This window comes from Salvelinus namaycush, chromosome 37 (assembly GCF_016432855.1).
Source record: "Salvelinus namaycush isolate Seneca chromosome 37, SaNama_1.0, whole genome shotgun sequence".
Lineage (NCBI taxonomy): Eukaryota > Metazoa > Chordata > Actinopteri > Salmoniformes > Salmonidae > Salvelinus > Salvelinus namaycush.
Window position 1 is genome coordinate 30,195,075 of NC_052343.1, and position 17,945 is coordinate 30,213,019.

Consider the following 17,945-nt stretch of genomic DNA (forward strand, 5'->3'; position numbering starts at 1 on the left):
GGCTGAGGCTTGGAGCATCTTCTTGATCAGGTGACCGACCAGTATCTGAGGACGTTGTTGGTAGCTGTGGAGAACTTCATGAGAGCTGTTCAGCTGGTCACCTTTCTGACGGTCCAATAGCGTCGCACACACCACGGCCCCTTCAGAGGGACACAGAGACAGAGGACAGAGATTGATTATTTACTAGTCCTGAGTGCCAGTCTGCTACAGTATCATGCCAACTCCTCAAACATGAGACAGGGAGTTGGCATGACAACACAACTATTTATTTACCAGCAACACAATAGTGAACTTTGATCCTACCAAAAGGTTCAACATTAGGACCTTCAAGTGAATGAATATGATGTAAAACACATATATTTAATACATCTATTCAAATACATATGCATTTTTATTACATCTTTAACGCATACAAAGTCAAAGGTTTTGTTTCTTTATTTAAAAAAGCTTTATGTCTGTGAATAACACTGTTAATATGGCTTGTACAGTCATCATGGATAGCTACAACTACACCAGTGGTGTACCTTTCAGACCGCTGAGTTGACACATGGCAGCAAACACAGAAGACTCCATCTCGATGTTACGAACCCCAGACTCATAGGCCTTGGTCAGGTAGTCCTGCTTATCCTTCTCTGTGTAGGAGCAGAAGGCCCCATCCAGGCGCGCTTGTCCTGGACACACAAAATACCAGCTAGCTACACACAGTAACTCTAGTAGGGCACATCAATATAACCTGAGTGACAGTCTGTTTGTGCCATCATGCCAACTCACTCATTGTCATGCCTAACATGTTGGGCTTTACAATGACAGCAATGGAGTTGACAGGAGCATAGATAGACCAGGTATCATGTTAACACAGCATTTTTTTTATTTTTAAAGACAGATTGGCAGACAACAAGCAGAAAAGTGAAGTAGCGTATAAAAACCGACACCTTCATAGAAATCCATTGTGCACATAGTGTTTCCGATGACCGTCTCAAATTGACCCAGGTCCTTGCTACACTGGAGCAGCTCTTCAGCCAGACCTTGGTGCAGGTCCGTGCTGCGCACCACAGTATTCCCCAGGATGACCTGCTCCAGCCTGGGCAGGAAGGTGGCGTCTACTGACTGCTTGGTGACAACAACCGTGCCAGGCTCGAGGCCTGGAGAGAGAAAGGGGAACAGAGTGGATGGACAATGTACAGCAAATATGGCTTGTTTTAGGCCTGTGTCCCAAATGGCACCCTATTCCCACTACTTTTGTGCCATATTTTTGGGTTCCCGAGTGGCGGAGCGGTCTAAGGAACTGCATCTCAATGCAAGAGGCATCACTGCAGTCCCTGGTTCGAATCCAGGCTGCATCATATCTGGCTGTGATTGGGAGTCCCATAGAGCCGGGGTAGGCCGTGATTGTGAATAAGAATTAGCTGACTTGCCTGGTTAAATAAATAAATAAATATATAGAGAATAGGGTGCCGTTTGGGATACATATTTAGATGAATCAAAGGACTTTAATTGATTGATTGATTTAAACACCCCATATTAGTGTTATTACTAGTTTGACTACAGTGGGATTCAGATGTGCTGTGGTTAATCAGAAAGGAATTCAATCATATCCAAAGCACTTGAGAAGTACAACCAGACAGAAAACGTCTAAATAAACTCTCTAGGCCTACCTAATCCACCGGAGGTCCCAATGCGAACGATGGTAACATCAGTGCAGCGAGCATGGTAGAGGAGCTTGATGAGCTCGTGTAACATGATGGCGATGGAGGGGATACCTATGCCATGCTGAAAAACAAAGAGAGAGAGACACGTGATGTCATAGATGTACCACATTACACCACCACAGTCTCACGTCAGACAGCGTGGCGACCTTGTCTGCACTAGTTCATGGCAACGCGGTTGCGTTAGAAGGACGACACTGATTAAGCCACTCAATTCAGACTGTTCAGCAGAACACACTGTTACACTAACATGTCCATTTATTTGACAAAGAAACCTTCTCTATTACTTTATATTACCTTTCAAACCCAGGACATCGATTACAATTCCACCCAAAGGTGCAACATCGTGAGTGCGTCCCAAATAGCAGCATATTACCTCGTGACGGCCTTTGTCCAGAGCCCTTGTCCAAAGTAGTGAGTACCATTTGAGACGCAATCCGTGTTAAACTTACTAACATCTAGTGACACTATAATAAACTACAAGTGATTGAAACCCGTGTTAAACCTACTAACATCTAGTGTCTCTATAATAAACTACAAGTGATTGAAACCCGTGTTAAACCTACTAACATCTAGTGACACTATAATAAACTACAAGTGATTGAAACCCGTGTTAAACCTACTAACATCTAGTGACACTATAATAAACTACAAGTGATTGAAACCCGTGTTAAACCTACTAACATCTAGTGACACTATAATAAACTACAAGTGATTGAAACCCGTGTTAAACCTACTAACATCTAGTGACTCTATAATAAACTACAAGTGATTGAAACCCGTGTTAAACCTACTAACATCTAGTGACACTATAATAAACTACAAGTGATTGAAACCCGTGTTAAACCTACTAACATCTAGTGACACTATAATAAACTACAAGTGGTTGAAACCTGTGTTAAACTTACTAACATCTAGTGACTCTATAATAAACTACAAGTGGTTGAAACCCGTGTTAAACCTACTAATATCTAGTGACACTATAATAAACTACAAGTGATTGAAACCCGTGTTAAACCTACTAACATCTAGTGACACTATAATTGTCACGTCCTGACCATAGTTCTTATGTGTTTTGCTTGTTTAGTGTTGGTCAGGACGTGAGCTGGGTGGGAATTCTATGTTGTGTGTCTAGTTTGTCTGTTTCTGTGTCCAGCCTAATATGGTTCTCAATCAGAGACAGCTGTCAATCGTTGTCCCTGATTGAGAATCATATATAGGTGGCTTGTTTTGTGTTGGGGATTGTGGGTGGTTGTTTCCTGTCTTTGTGTTTTGTCTGCACCAGCTAGGACTGTGACGGTTAGTTTGTTTGTTATTTTGTATAGTGTCTATGTCTAAGTTTAGTAGCTTGTGTATTGCACTTTTGTTTGTAGCTTCACGGTCGTTTGTTGTTTTGTATTAGTTTGTCAGTATCTTGTCTTTGTGTTAATTAAATTCATGGAAAATTACCATGCTGCACATTGGTCCTCCGATCCTTCTCTCCTCTCCTCGTCCGAGGAGGAGGAAGAGCTAGACTGCCGTTACAGAACCACCCACCAAACTCGGACCAAGCAGCGTGAGTACGAGCAGCAGCGGCCCACTACACAGGAATCCTGGACATGGGAGGAAATTCTGGAGGGTAAAGGACACTGGGCTCACATTGGAGAATATCGCCGCTCTCGGGAAGAGATGGAGGCAGCTAAAGCCCAGGAGCGGTGGTATGAGGAGGCAGCACGGAAGCGTGGCTGGAAGCCCGTGAAGAAACCCCAAACATTTCTTGGGGGGGGCTAAAGGGTAGTGTGGTGAAGGTAGGTAGGAAAGCTGCGCCCACTTCCCATGCTTACCGTGGAGAGCGGGAGTACGGGCAGACACCGTGTTATGCGGAAGAGCGCACGGTGTCTCCTGTACGTGTGCATAGCCCGGTGCGGGTTATTCCACCTCCCCGCACTGGCCGGGCTAGATTGAGCATTGAGCCAAGTGCCAGGAAGCCGGCTCTACATATCTGGCCTCCAGTACGTCTCCTCGGGCCGGTGTACATGGCACCAACCTTACGCATGGTGTCCCCGGTTCGCCAACACAGCCCAGTGCGGGTTATTCCACCTCCCCGCACTGGACGGGCTACGGGGAGCATTCAACCAGGTAAGGTTGGGCAGGCTCAGTGCTCAAGGGAGCCAGTACGCCTGCACGGTCCGGTATATCCGGCGCCACCTTCCCGCCCCAGCCCAGTACCTCCAGTTCCAGCACCCCGCACTCGCCTTATGGTGCGTGGCCCCAGCCCAGTACCACCAGTGCCTACTCCACGCACCAGGCTTCCAGTGCGTCTCCAGAGGCCTGTTCCTCCTCCACGCACTCTCCCTATGGTGCGTGTCTCCAGCCCAGTGCCTCCAGTTCCGGCACCACGCACCAAGCCTCCTGTGCGTCTCCAGAGCCCTGTACGCACTGTTCCTTCTCCCTGCACTCGCCCTGAGGTGCGTGCCCTCAGCCCGGTACCTCCAGTTCCGGTACCACGCACCAGGCCTATAGTGCGCCTCGAGAGTCCAGTGTGCCCTGTTCCTGTTCCCCGCACTAGCCTTGAGGTGCGTGTCTCCAGTCCGGTACCACCAGTTCCGGCACCACGCACCAGGCCTACTGTGCGCCTCAGCAGGTCAGAGTCGGCCGTCTGCCCAACGCCGCCTGCACTGCTCGTCTGCCCAGCGCCGTCTGAGCTGCCTGCCTGCCCAGCACCATCTGAGCCATCTGTCTGCCCAGCGCCATCTGAGCCATCCGTCTGCCCAAAGCCATCTGAGCCATCCGTCTGCCCAGCGCCATCTGAGCCATCCGTCTGCCCAGCGCCATCTGAGCCATCTGTCTGCCACGAGCCTTCAGAGCCGCCTGTCTGTCCCGAGCCATTAGAGCCGTCCGCCAGTCAGGAGCCGCTAGAGCCGTCCGTCAGTCAGGAGCCGCCAGAGCCGCCAGCCAGTCAGGAGCCGTCAGAGCCACCAGCCAGTCAGGAGCCGCCAGAGCCGCCAGCCAGTCAGGAGCCGCCAGAGCCGCCAGCCAGTCAGGAGCTGCCAGAGCCGCCAGCCAGTCAGGAGCTGCCAGAGCCGCCAGCCAGTCAGGAGCTGCCAGAGCCGCCAGCCAGTCAGGAGCTGCCAGAGCCGCCAGCCAGTCATGAGCTGCCCTCCAGTCATGAGCTGCCCTCCAGTCATGAGCTGCCCTACAGTCATGAGCTGCCCTACAGTCATGAGCTGCCCTCCACTCATGAGCTGCCTTCCAGTCATGAGCTGCCTTCCAGTCATGAGCTGCCTTCCAGTCATGAGCTGCCCTCCAGTCATGAGCTGCCCTCCAGTCATGAGCTGCCTTCCAGTCAGGAGCTGCCTTCCAGTCAGGAGCTGCCTTTCAGTCAGGAGCTGCCTTTCAGTCATGAGCTGCCTTTCAGTCATGAGCTGCCTTCCAGTCATGAGCTGCCTTCCAGTCATGAGCTGCATCTAGTCCGGAGCAACCATTCAGTCCAGAGCTGCCTCTCTGTCCGGAGCTGTCCTTCAGTCCGGAGTTGCCCCTCTGTCCTGAGCTACCTCTCTGTCCTGAGCTACCTCTCTGTCCTGAGCTACCTCTCTGTCCTGAGCTACCCCTCTGTCCTGAGCTACCTCTCTGTCCTGAGTTGTCTATATTTAGGAGGGGCCTTGGTGAAGGTTCCTGGACCATGGTCGGGGGCGAGGGTCGCCACTCAAAGGACGCTAAAGAGGGGAACAAAGACAGTGGTGGAGTGGTGTCCTCGTCCACCGCCGGAGCCGCCACCGCGGACAGATGCCCACCCAGACCCTCCCCTTGAGTTTTAGGGGTGCGTTCGGAGTCCGCACCTCAGGGGGGGGGGGGGGGGGGGGGGTGGTACTGTCACGTCCTGACCATAGTTCTTATGTGTTTTGCTTGTTTAGTGTTGGTCAGGACGTGAGCTGGGTGGGAATTCTATGTTGTGTGTCTAGTTTGTCTGTTTCTGTGTCCAGCCTAATATGGTTCTCAATCAGAGACAGCTGTCAATCGTTGTCCCTGATTGAGAATCATATATAGGTGGCTTGTTTTGTGTTGGGGATTGTGGGTGGTTGTTTCCTGTCTTTGTGTTTTGTCTGCACCAGCTAGGACTGTGACGGTTAGTTTGTTTGTTATTTTGTATAGTGTCTATGTCTAAGTTTAGTAGCTTGTGTATTGCACTTTTGTTTGTAGCTTCACGGTCGTTTGTTGTTTTGTATTAGTTTGTCAGTATCTTGTCTTTGTGTTAATTAAATTCATGGAAAATTACCATGCTGCACATTGGTCCTCCGATCCTTCTCTCCTCTCCTCGTCCGAGGAGGAGGAAGAGCTAGACTGCCGTTACAGAACCACCCACCAAACTCGGACCAAGCAGCGTGAGTACGAGCAGCAGCGGCCCACTACACAGGAATCCTGGACATGGGAGGAAATTCTGGAGGGTAAAGGACACTGGGCTCACATTGGAGAATATCGCCGCTCTCGGGAAGAGATGGAGGCAGCTAAAGCCCAGGAGCGGTGGTATGAGGAGGCAGCACGGAAGCGTGGCTGGAAGCCCGTGAAGAAACCCCAAAAATTTCTTGGGGGGGGGGGGGGGCTAAAGGGTAGTGTGGCGAAGGTAGGTAGGAAAGCTGCGCCCACTTCCCATGCTTACCGTGGAGAGCGGGAGTACGGGCAGACACCGTGTTATGCGGAAGAGCGCACGGTGTCTCCTGTACGTGTGCATAGCCCGGTGCGGGTTATTCCACCTCCCCGCACTGGCCGGGCTAGATTGAGCATTGAGCCAAGTGCCAGGAAGCCGGCTCTACATATCTGGCCTCCAGTACGTCTCCTCGGGCCGGTGTACATGGCACCAACCTTACGCATGGTGTCCCCGGTTCGCCAACACAGCCCAGTGCGGGTTATTCCACCTCCCCGCACTGGACGGGCTACGGGGAGCATTCAACCAGGTAAGGTTGGGCAGGCTCAGTGCTCAAGGGAGCCAGTACGCCTGCACGGTCCGGTATATCCGGCGCCACCTTCCCGCCCCAGCCCAGTACCTCCAGTTCCAGCACCCCGCACTCGCCTTATGGTGCGTGGCCCCAGCCCAGTACCACCAGTGCCTACTCCACGCACCAGGCTTCCAGTGCGTCTCCAGAGGCCTGTTCCTCCTCCACGCACTCTCCCTATGGTGCGTGTCTCCAGCCCAGTGCCTCCAGTTCCGGCACCACGCACCAAGCCTCCTGTGCGTCTCCAGAGCCCTGTACGCACTGTTCCTTCTCCCTGCACTCGCCCTGAGGTGCGTGCCCTCAGCCCGGTACCTCCAGTTCCGGTACCACGCACCAGGCCTATAGTGCGCCTCGAGAGTCCAGTGTGCCCTGTTCCTGTTCCCCGCACTAGCCTTGAGGTGCGTGTCTCCAGTCCGGTACCACCAGTTCCGGCACCACGCACCAGGCCTACTGTGCGCCTCAGCAGGTCAGAGTCGGCCGTCTGCCCAACGCCGCCTGCACTGCTCGTCTGCCCAGCGCCGTCTGAGCTGCCTGCCTGCCCAGCACCATCTGAGCCATCTGTCTGCCCAGCGCCATCTGAGCCATCCGTCTGCCCAAAGCCATCTGAGCCATCCGTCTGCCCAGCGCCATCTGAGCCATCCGTCTGCCCAGCGCCATCTGAGCCATCCGTCTGCCCAGCGCCATCTGAGCCATCCGTCTGCCCAGCACCATCTGAGCCATCCGTCTGCCCAGCGCCATCTGAGCCATCCGTCTGCCCAGCGCCATCTGAGCCATCCGTCTGCCCAGCGCCATCTGAGCCATCTGTCTGCCACGAGCCTTCAGAGCCGCCTGTCTGTCCCGAGCCATTAGAGCCGTCCGCCAGTCAGGAGCCGCTAGAGCCGTCCGTCAGTCAGGAGCCGCCAGAGCCGCCAGCCAGTCAGGAGCCGCCAGAGCCGCCAGCCAGTCAGGAGCCGCCAGAGCCACCAGCCAGTCAGGAGCCGCCAGAGCCGCCAGCCAGTCAGGAGCCGCCAGAGCCGCCAGCCAGTCAGGAGCCGCCAGAGCCGCCAGCCAGTCAGGAGCTGCCAGAGCCGCCAGCCAGTCAGGAGCTGCCAGAGCCGCCAGCCAGTCAGGAGCTGCCAGAGCCGCCAGCCAGTCAGGAGCTGCCAGAGCCGCCAGCCAGTCATGAGCTGCCCTCCAGTCATGAGCTGCCCTCCAGTCATGAGCTGCCCTACAGTCATGAGCTGCCCTACAGTCATGAGCTGCCCTCCACTCATGAGCTGCCTTCCAGTCATGAGCTGCCTTCCAGTCATGAGCTGCCTTCCAGTCATGAGCTGCCCTCCAGTCATGAGCTGCCCTCCAGTCATGAGCTGCCTTCCAGTCAGGAGCTGCCTTTCAGTCATGAGCTGCCTTTCAGTCATGAGCTGCCTTCCAGTCATGAGCTGCCTTCCAGTCATGAGCTGCATCTAGTCCGGAGCAACCATTCAGTCCAGAGCTGCCTCTCTGTCCGGAGCTGTCCTTCAGTCCGGAGTTGCCCCTCTGTCCTGAGCTACCCCTCTGTCCTGAGCTACCTCTCTGTCCTGAGCTACCTCTCTGTCCTGAGCTACCTCTCTGTCCTGAGCTACCCCTCTGTCCTGAGCTACCTCTCTGTCCTGAGTTGTCTATATTTAGGAGGGGCCTTGGTGAAGGTTCCTGGACCATGGTCGGGGGCGAGGGTCGCCACTCAAAGGACGCTAAGGAGGGGAACAAAGACAGTGGTGGAGTGGTGTCCTCGTCCACCGCCGGAGCCGCCACCGCGGACAGATGCCCACCCAGACCCTCCCCTTGAGTTTTAGGGGTGCGTTCGGAGTCCGCACCTCAGGGGGGGGGGGGGGGTACTGTCACGTCCTGACCATAGTTCTTATGTGTTTTGCTTGTTTAGTGTTGGTCAGGACGTGAGCTGGGTGGGAATTCTATGTTGTGTGTCTAGTTTGTCTGTTTCTGTGTCCAGCCTAATATGGTTCTCAATCAGAGACAGCTGTCAATCGTTGTCCCTGATTGAGAATCATATATAGGTGGCTTGTTTTGTGTTGGGGATTGTGGGTGGTTGTTTCCTGTCTTTGTGTTTTGTCTGCACCAGCTAGGACTGTGACGGTTAGTTTGTTTGTTATTTTGTATAGTGTCTATGTCTAAGTTTAGTAGCTTGTGTATTGCACTTTTGTTTGTAGCTTCACGGTCGTTTGTTGTTTTGTATTAGTTTGTCAGTATCTTGTCTTTGTGTTAATTAAATTCATGGAAAATTACCATGCTGCACATTGGTCCTCCGATCCTTCTCTCCTCTCCTCGTCCGAGGAGGAGGAAGAGCTAGACTGCCGTTACAGAACCACCCACCAAACTCGGACCAAGCAGCGTGAGTACGAGCAGCAGCGGCCCACTACACAGGAATCCTGGACATGGGAGGAATTTCTGGAGGGTAAAGGACACTGGGCTCACATTGGAGAATATCGCCGCTCTCGGGAAGAGATGGAGGCAGCTAAAGCCCAGGAGCGGTGGTATGAGGAGGCAGCACGGAAGCGTGGCTGGAAGCCCGTGAAGAAACCCAAAAAATTTCTTGGGGGGGGGGCTAAAGGGTAGTGTGGCGAAGGTAGGTAGGAAAGCTGCGCCCACTTCCCATGCTTACCGTGGAGAGCGGGAGTACGGGCAGACACCGTGTTATGCGGAAGAGCGCACGGTGTCTCCTGTACGTGTGCATAGCCCGGTGCGGGTTATTCCACCTCCCCGCACTGGCCGGGCTAGATTGAGCATTGAGCCAAGTGCCAGGAAGCCGGCTCTACATATCTGGCCTCCAGTACGTCTCCTCGGGCCGGTGTACATGGCACCAACCTTACGCATGGTGTCCCCGGTTCGCCAACACAGCCCAGTGCGGGTTATTCCACCTCCCCGCACTGGACGGGCTACGGGGAGCATTCAACCAGGTAAGGTTGGGCAGGCTCAGTGCTCAAGGGAGCCAGTACGCCTGCACGGTCCGGTATATCCGGCGCCACCTTCCCGCCCCAGCCCAGTACCTCCAGTTCCAGCACCCCGCACTCGCCTTATGGTGCGTGGCCCCAGCCCAGTACCACCAGTGCCTACTCCACGCACCAGGCTTCCAGTGCGTCTCCAGAGGCCTGTTCCTCCTCCACGCACTCTCCCTATGGTGCGTGTCTCCAGCCCAGTGCCTCCAGTTCCGGCACCACGCACCAAGCCTCCTGTGCGTCTCCAGAGCCCTGTACGCACTGTTCCTTCTCCCTGCACTCGCCCTGAGGTGCGTGCCCTCAGCCCGGTACCTCCAGTTCCGGTACCACGCACCAGGCCTATAGTGCGCCTCGAGAGTCCAGTGTGCCCTGTTCCTGTTCCCCGCACTAGCCTTGAGGTGCGTGTCTCCAGTCCGGTACCACCAGTTCCGGCACCACGCACCAGGCCTACTGTGCGCCTCAGCAGGTCAGAGTCGGCCGTCTGCCCAACGCCGCCTGCACTGCTCGTCTGCCCAGCACCGTCTGAGCTGCCTGCCTGCCCAGCACCATCTGAGCCATCTGTCTGCCCAGCGCCATCTGAGCCATCCGTCTGCCCAAAGCCATCTGAGCCATCCGTCTGCCCAGCGCCATCTGAGCCATCCGTCTGCCCAGCGCCATCTGAGCCATCCGTCTGCCCAGCGCCATCTGAGCCATCCGTCTGCCCAGCGCCATCTGAGCCATCCGTCTGCCCAGCGCCATCTGAGCCATCCGTCTGCCCAGCGCCATCTGAGCCATCCGTCTGCCCAGCGCCATCTGAGCCATCTGTCTGCCACGAGCCTTCAGAGCCGCCTGTCTGTCCCGAGCCATTAGAGCCGTCCGCCAGTCAGGAGCCGCTAGAGCCGTCCGTCAGTCAGGAGCCGCCAGAGCCGCCAGCCAGTCAGGAGCCGCCAGAGCCACCAGCCAGTCAGGAGCCGCCAGAGCCGCCAGCCAGTCAGGAGCCGCCAGAGCCGCCAGCCAGTCAGGAGCCGCCAGAGCCGCCAGCCAGTCAGGAGCTGCCAGAGCCGCCAGCCAGTCAGGAGCTGCCAGAGCCGCCAGCCAGTCAGGAGCTGCCAGAGCCGCCAGCCAGTCAGGAGCTGCCAGAGCCGCCAGCCAGTCATGAGCTGCCCTCCAGTCATGAGCTGCCCTCCAGTCATGAGCTGCCCTACAGTCATGAGCTGCCCTACAGTCATGAGCTGCCCTCCACTCATGAGCTGCCTTCCAGTCATGAGCTGCCTTCCAGTCATGAGCTGCCTTCCAGTCATGAGCTGCCTTCCAGTCATGAGCTGCCCTCCAGTCATGAGCTGCCCTCCAGTCATGAGCTGCCTTCCAGTCAGGAGCTGCCTTCCAGTCAGGAGCTGCCTTCCAGTCAGGAGCTGCCTTTCAGTCATGAGCTGCCTTTCAGTCATGAGCTGCCTTCCAGTCATGAGCTGCCTTCCAGTCATGAGCTGCATCTAGTCCGGAGCAACCATTCAGTCCAGAGCTGCCTCTCTGTCCGGAGCTGTCCTTCAGTCCGGAGTTGCCCCTCTGTCCTGAGCTACCTCTCTGTCCTGAGCTACCTCTCTGTCCTGAGCTACCTCTCTGTCCTGAGCTACCCCTCTGTCCTGAGCTACCTCTCTGTCCTGAGTTGTCTATATTTAGGAGGGGCCTTGGTGAAGGTTCCTGGACCATGGTCGGGGGCGAGGGTCGCCACTCAAAGGACGCTAAGGAGGGGAACAAAGACAGTGGTGGAGTGGTGTCCTCGTCCACCGCCGGAGCCGCCACCGCGGACAGATGCCCACCCAGACCCTCCCCTTGAGTTTTAGGGGTGCGTTCGGAGTCCGCACCTCAGGGGGGGGGGGGGGTACTGTCACGTCCTGACCATAGTTCTTATGTGTTTTGCTTGTTTAGTGTTGGTCAGGACGTGAGCTGGGTGGGAATTCTATGTTGTGTGTCTAGTTTGTCTGTTTCTGTGTCCAGCCTAATATGGTTCTCAATCAGAGACAGCTGTCAATCGTTGTCCCTGATTGAGAATCATATATAGGTGGCTTGTTTTGTGTTGGGGATTGTGGGTGGTTGTTTCCTGTCTTTGTGTTTTGTCTGCACCAGCTAGGACTGTGACGGTTAGTTTGTTTGTTATTTTGTATAGTGTCTATGTCTAAGTTTAGTAGCTTGTGTATTGCACTTTTGTTTGTAGCTTCACGGTCGTTTGTTGTTTTGTATTAGTTTGTCAGTATCTTGTCTTTGTGTTAATTAAATTCATGGAAAATTACCATGCTGCACATTGGTCCTCCGATCCTTCTCTCCTCTCCTCGTCCGAGGAGGAGGAAGAGCTAGACTGCCGTTACAGAACCACCCACCAAACTCGGACCAAGCAGCGTGAGTACGAGCAGCAGCGGCCCACTACACAGGAATCCTGGACATGGGAGGAATTTCTGGAGGGTAAAGGACACTGGGCTCACATTGGAGAATATCGCCGCTCTCGGGAAGAGATGGAGGCAGCTAAAGCCCAGGAGCGGTGGTATGAGGAGGCAGCACGGAAGCGTGGCTGGAAGCCCGTGAAGAAACCCCAAAAATTTCTTGGGGGGGGGGCTAAAGGGTAGTGTGGCGAAGGTAGGTAGGAAACCTGCGCCCACTTCCCATGCTTACCGTGGAGAGCGGGAGTACGGGCAGACACCGTGTTATGCGGAAGAGCGCACGGTGTCTCCTGTACGTGTGCATAGCCCGGTGCGGGTTATTCCACCTCCCCGCACTGGCCGGGCTAGATTGAGCATTGAGCCAAGTGCCAGGAAGCCGGCTCTACATATCTGGCCTCCAGTACGTCTCCTCGGGCCGGTGTACATGGCACCAACCTTACGCATGGTGTCCCCGGTTCGCCAACACAGCCCAGTGCGGGTTATTCCACCTCCCCGCACTGGACGGGCTACGGGGAGCATTCAACCAGGTAAGGTTGGGCAGGCTCAGTGCTCAAGGGAGCCAGTACGCCTGCACGGTCCGGTATATCCGGCGCCACCTTCCCGCCCCAGCCCAGTACCTCCAGTTCCAGCACCCCGCACTCGCCTTATGGTGCGTGGCCCCAGCCCAGTACCACCAGTGCCTACTCCACGCACCAGGCTTCCAGTGCGTCTCCAGAGGCCTGTTCCTCCTCCACGCACTCTCCCTATGGTGCGTGTCTCCAGCCCAGTGCCTCCAGTTCCGGCACCACGCACCAAGCCTCCTGTGCGTCTCCAGAGCCCTGTACGCACTGTTCCTTCTCCCTGCACTCGCCCTGAGGTGCGTGCCCTCAGCCCGGTACCTCCAGTTCCGGTACCACGCACCAGGCCTATAGTGCGCCTCGAGAGTCCAGTGTGCCCTGTTCCTGTTCCCCGCACTAGCCTTGAGGTGCGTGTCTCCAGTCCGGTACCACCAGTTCCGGCACCACGCACCAGGCCTACTGTGCGCCTCAGCAGGTCAGAGTCGGCCGTCTGCCCAACGCCGCCTGCACTGCTCGTCTGCCCAGCACCGTCTGAGCTGCCTGCCTGCCCAGCACCATCTGAGCCATCTGTCTGCCCAGCGCCATCTGAGCCATCCGTCTGCCCAAAGCCATCTGAGCCATCCGTCTGCCCAGCGCCATCTGAGCCATCCGTCTGCCCAGCGCCATCTGAGCCATCCGTCTGCCCAGCGCCATCTGAGCCATCCGTCTGCCCAGCGCCATCTGAGCCATCCGTCTGCCCAGCGCCATCTGAGCCATCCGTCTGCCCAGCGCCATCTGAGCCATCCGTCTGCCCAGCGCCATCTGAGCCATCTGTCTGCCACGAGCCTTCAGAGCCGCCTGTCTGTCCCGAGCCATTAGAGCCGTCCGCCAGTCAGGAGCCGCTAGAGCCGTCCGTCAGTCAGGAGCCGCCAGAGCCGCCAGCCAGTCAGGAGCCGCCAGAGCCACCAGCCAGTCAGGAGCCGCCAGAGCCGCCAGCCAGTCAGGAGCCGCCAGAGCCGCCAGCCAGTCAGGAGCCGCCAGAGCCGCCAGCCAGTCAGGAGCCGCCAGAGCCGCCAGCCAGTCAGGAGCTGCCAGAGCCGCCAGCCAGTCAGGAGCTGCCAGAGCCGCCAGCCAGTCAGGAGCTGCCAGAGCCGCCAGCCAGTCATGAGCTGCCCTCCAGTCATGAGCTGCCCTCCAGTCATGAGCTGCCCTCCAGTCATGAGCTGCCCTACAGTCATGAGCTGCCCTACAGTCATGAGCTGCCCTCCACTCATGAGCTGCCTTCCAGTCATGAGCTGCCTTCCAGTCATGAGCTGCCTTCCAGTCATGAGCTGCCTTCCAGTCATGAGCTGCCCTCCAGTCATGAGCTGCCCTCCAGTCATGAGCTGCCTTCCAGTCAGGAGCTGCCTTCCAGTCAGGAGCTGCCTTCCAGTCAGGAGCTGCCTTTCAGTCATGAGCTGCCTTCCAGTCATGAGCTGCCTTCCAGTCATGAGCTGCATCTAGTCCGGAGCAACCATTCAGTCCAGAGCTGCCTCTCTGTCCGGAGCTGTCCTTCAGTCCGGAGTTGCCCCTCTGTCCTGAGCTACCTCTCTGTCCTGAGCTACCTCTCTGTCCTGAGCTACCTCTCTGTCCTGAGCTACCCCTCTGTCCTGAGCTACCTCTCTGTCCTGAGTTGTCTATATTTAGGAGGGGCCTTGGTGAAGGTTCCTGGACCATGGTCGGGGGCGAGGGTCGCCACTCAAAGGACGCTAAGGAGGGGAACAAAGACAGTGGTGGAGTGGTGTCCTCGTCCACCGCCGGAGCCGCCACCGCGGACAGATGCCCACCCAGACCCTCCCCTTGAGTTTTAGGGGTGCGTTCGGAGTCCGCACCTCAGGGGGGGGGGGGTACTGTCACGTCCTGACCATAGTTCTTATGTGTTTTGCTTGTTTAGTGTTGGTCAGGACATGAGCTGGGTGGGAATTCTATGTTCTGTGTCTAGTTTGTCTGTTTCTGTGTCCAGCCTAATATGGTTCTCAATCAGAGACAGCTGTCAATCGTTGTCCCTGATTGAGAATCATATATAGGTGGCTTGTTTTGTGTTGGGGATTGTGGGTGGTTGTTTCCTGTCTTTGTGTTTTGTCTGCACCAGCTAGGACTGTGACGGTTAGTTTGTTTGTTATTTTGTATAGTGTCTATGTCTAAGTTTAGTAGCTTGTGTATTGCACTTTTGTTTGTAGCTTCACGGTCGTTTGTTGTTTTGTATTAGTTTGTCAGTATCTTGTCTTTGTGTTAATTAAATTCATGGAAAATTACCATGCTGCACATTGGTCCTCCGATCCTTCTCTCCTCTCCTCGTCCGAGGAGGAGGAAGAGCTAGACTGCCGTTACAATAATAAACTACAAGTGATTGAAACCTGTGTTAAACCTACTAACATCTAGTGACACTATAATAAACTACAAGTGGTTGAAACCTGTGTTAAACCTACTAACATCTAGTGACACTATAATAAACTACAAGTGATTGAAACCCGTGTTAAACTTACTAACATCTAGTGACACTATAGTAAACTACAAGTGATTGAAACCCGTGTTAAACCTACTAACATCTAGTGACACTATAATAAACTACAAGTGATTAAAACCTGTGTTAAACTTACTAACATCTAGTGACTCTAGTGACTCTATAATAAACTACAAGTGGTTGAAACCTGTGTTAAACCTACTAACATCTAGTGACACTATAATAAACTACAAGTGATTGAAACCCGTGTTAAACCTACTAACATCTAGTGACTCTATAATAAACTAAAAGTGATTGAAACCCGTGTTAAACCTACTAACATCTAGTGACTCTATAATAAACTACAAGTGATTGAAACCCGTGTTAAACCTACTAACATCTAGTGACTCTATAATAAACTACAAGTGATTGAAACCCGTGTTAAACCTACTAACATCTAGTGACACTATAATAAACTACAAGTGATTGAAACCCGTGTTAAACCTACTAACATCTAGTGACACTATAGTAAACTACAAGTGATTGAAACCTGTGTTAAACTTACTAACATCTAGTGACACTATAATAAACTACAAGTGATTGAAACCCGTGTTAAACCTACTAACATCTAGTGACTCCATAATAAACTACAAGTGGTTGAAACCCGTGTTAAACTTACTAACATCTAGTGACTCTAGTGACTCTATAATAAACTACAAGTGATTGAAACCCGTGTTAAACCTACTAACATCTAGTGACTCCATAATAAACTACAAGTGGTTGAAACCCGTGTTAAACTTACTAACATCTAGTGACTCTAGTGACTCTATAATAAACTACAAGTGATTGAAACCCGTGTTAAACTTACTAACATCTAGTGACTCCATAATAAACTACAAGTGGTTGAAACCCGTGTTAAACCTACTAACATCTAGTGACACTATAATAAACTACAAGTGATTGAAACCTGTGTTAAACCTACTAACATCTAGTGACTCTATAATAAACTACAAGTGATTGAAACCCGTGTTAAACCTACTAACATCTAGTGACTCTAATAAACTACAAGTGATTGAAACCTGTGTTAAACTTACTAACATCTAGTGACTCTATAATAAACTACAAGTGATTGAAACCCGTGTTAAACTTACTAACATCTAGTGACTCTATAATAAACTACAAGTGATTGAAACCTGTGTTAAACTTACTAACATCTAGTGACACTATAATAAACTACAAGTGATTGAAACCCGTGTTAAACTTACTAACATCTAGTGACTCTATAATAAACTACAAGTGATTGAAACCTGTGTTAAACTTACTAACATCTAGTGACTCTATAATAAACTACAAGTGGTTGAAACCCGTGTTAAACCTACTAACTTCTAGTGACTCTAGTGACTCTATTATAAACTACAAGTGATTGAAACCCGTGTTAAACCTACTAACATCTAGTGACACTATAATAAATCAGAAGTGATTGAAATGGTTAGTGGTATTATATTTCTTCACATAAGCTGACGGACAGCACGGGGCCAATCTTGTACATGGCATAGCGGTCAGTTCCTGCACAGATGTTGGGGTACTCAGCCTTGGGGTCCTCCAGACTCAGCTCTCCAGCAATGTACTCTATGAAGGACTTCATTCTCCAGGGACTGCCCCCAACACACACAAACTGAGACATGAACATAAGAACAGACCATGTAAATGTTAACGTCCTGGGAATGAATACAAAAAGTTAAAAGAAATACAGGGCTGCTTTCCTGAACCCAGATGCTTTCCTGAACCCAGCAACACAACATGACAACAACATGGTAGCAACATGATAGCAGCACAAAACATGGTACAAACAATTATTGGGCACAGACAACAGCACAAAGGGCAAGAAGGTAGAGACAACAATACTTTAAACCTAGTCCTGGATTAAAACACATGTTCTATGGTGAATGTCCATTGAAAGGTTTTTTTTTAGTCCAGGACTAGGCTTAATCTGTATCTGGGAAATAAGACCAATGTGTGATGAATACAGAAAAGCTGACCATATTGAATGCAGGAAATAAGATGTTATGAATGTCCATTTACTGATGCAATCTAGCTAGTAGCCTAATGAATCAATCAGTAATCTTACTTTGACATCCCCAAACATGGCAGGCAGGTTGTGTGTGGAGGTCCCCAGGTTAAAGTGGTAGAGAAAGTCATCTTTCATCCCATCCAGGTGTGGGTTATGTACATAGACAGTGCCATCACTAAGAAAATCAATCATACAAGAACATTTAGGGAAGACCAGTCTTTTATTTGACTACCTCCTAAACTTCTGGGCCCGTGTTCATAAAGCAGATTTGCTTTTGGTTCAACATGTCCTCACTGTCTTCGTATTACTGTATGTCAATAGAATATAATCGCCTGGTTGTGAGTCATTTCCCTTCATCCTTGTATGGTGTAATGTAATGCTCAATGATACGTGCTTCTGTGCAGGGAGTCAATTTCTCTGGATGACACATCTCTCTGTGTAACGGCTTTCGTTGGTGGAAAGAGAGGAGGACCAAAATGCAGCGTGGTAAGTGTTCGTCATAATTTTAATCAAAAAACAACAAGGAGAAAACGAAACAGTTCTGCAAGGTGAACAGACACTACACAGAAAATAAACACCCACAACCAACATGGGGAAAACAGGCTACCTAAGTATGATTCTCAATCAGAGACAACGAACGATACCTGTCTCTGATTGAGAACCATGCCAGGCCAAACACATAGAAATAAAACAACATAGAGAAAAGAACATAGACTACCCACCCCAACTCACGCCCTGACCAACCTAACACAAAGACATTAAAAAGGAACTAAGGTCAGAACGTGCCACTCTGCCATTTC

The 17,945-nt window shown here is 52.6% G+C and overlaps 1 protein-coding gene across 1 annotated transcript; it reads right to left on the minus strand.

Moving 5' to 3' along the window:
- Positions 1-492: 492 nt before the first annotated feature.
- On the minus strand, positions 493-17,337 carry LOC120030975 (uridine phosphorylase 1-like). Its single transcript, XM_038976479.1, has 5 exons — positions 17,203-17,337; positions 16,591-16,749; positions 1,656-1,770; positions 933-1,142; positions 493-671 (listed from the first exon to the last, which is right to left on the minus strand). The coding sequence occupies exons 1-5, from the start codon at positions 17,335-17,337 to the stop codon at positions 508-510; spliced, it is 783 nt and encodes a 260-aa protein (XP_038832407.1). The 3' UTR covers positions 493-507.
- Positions 17,338-17,945: the final 608 nt, after the last annotated feature.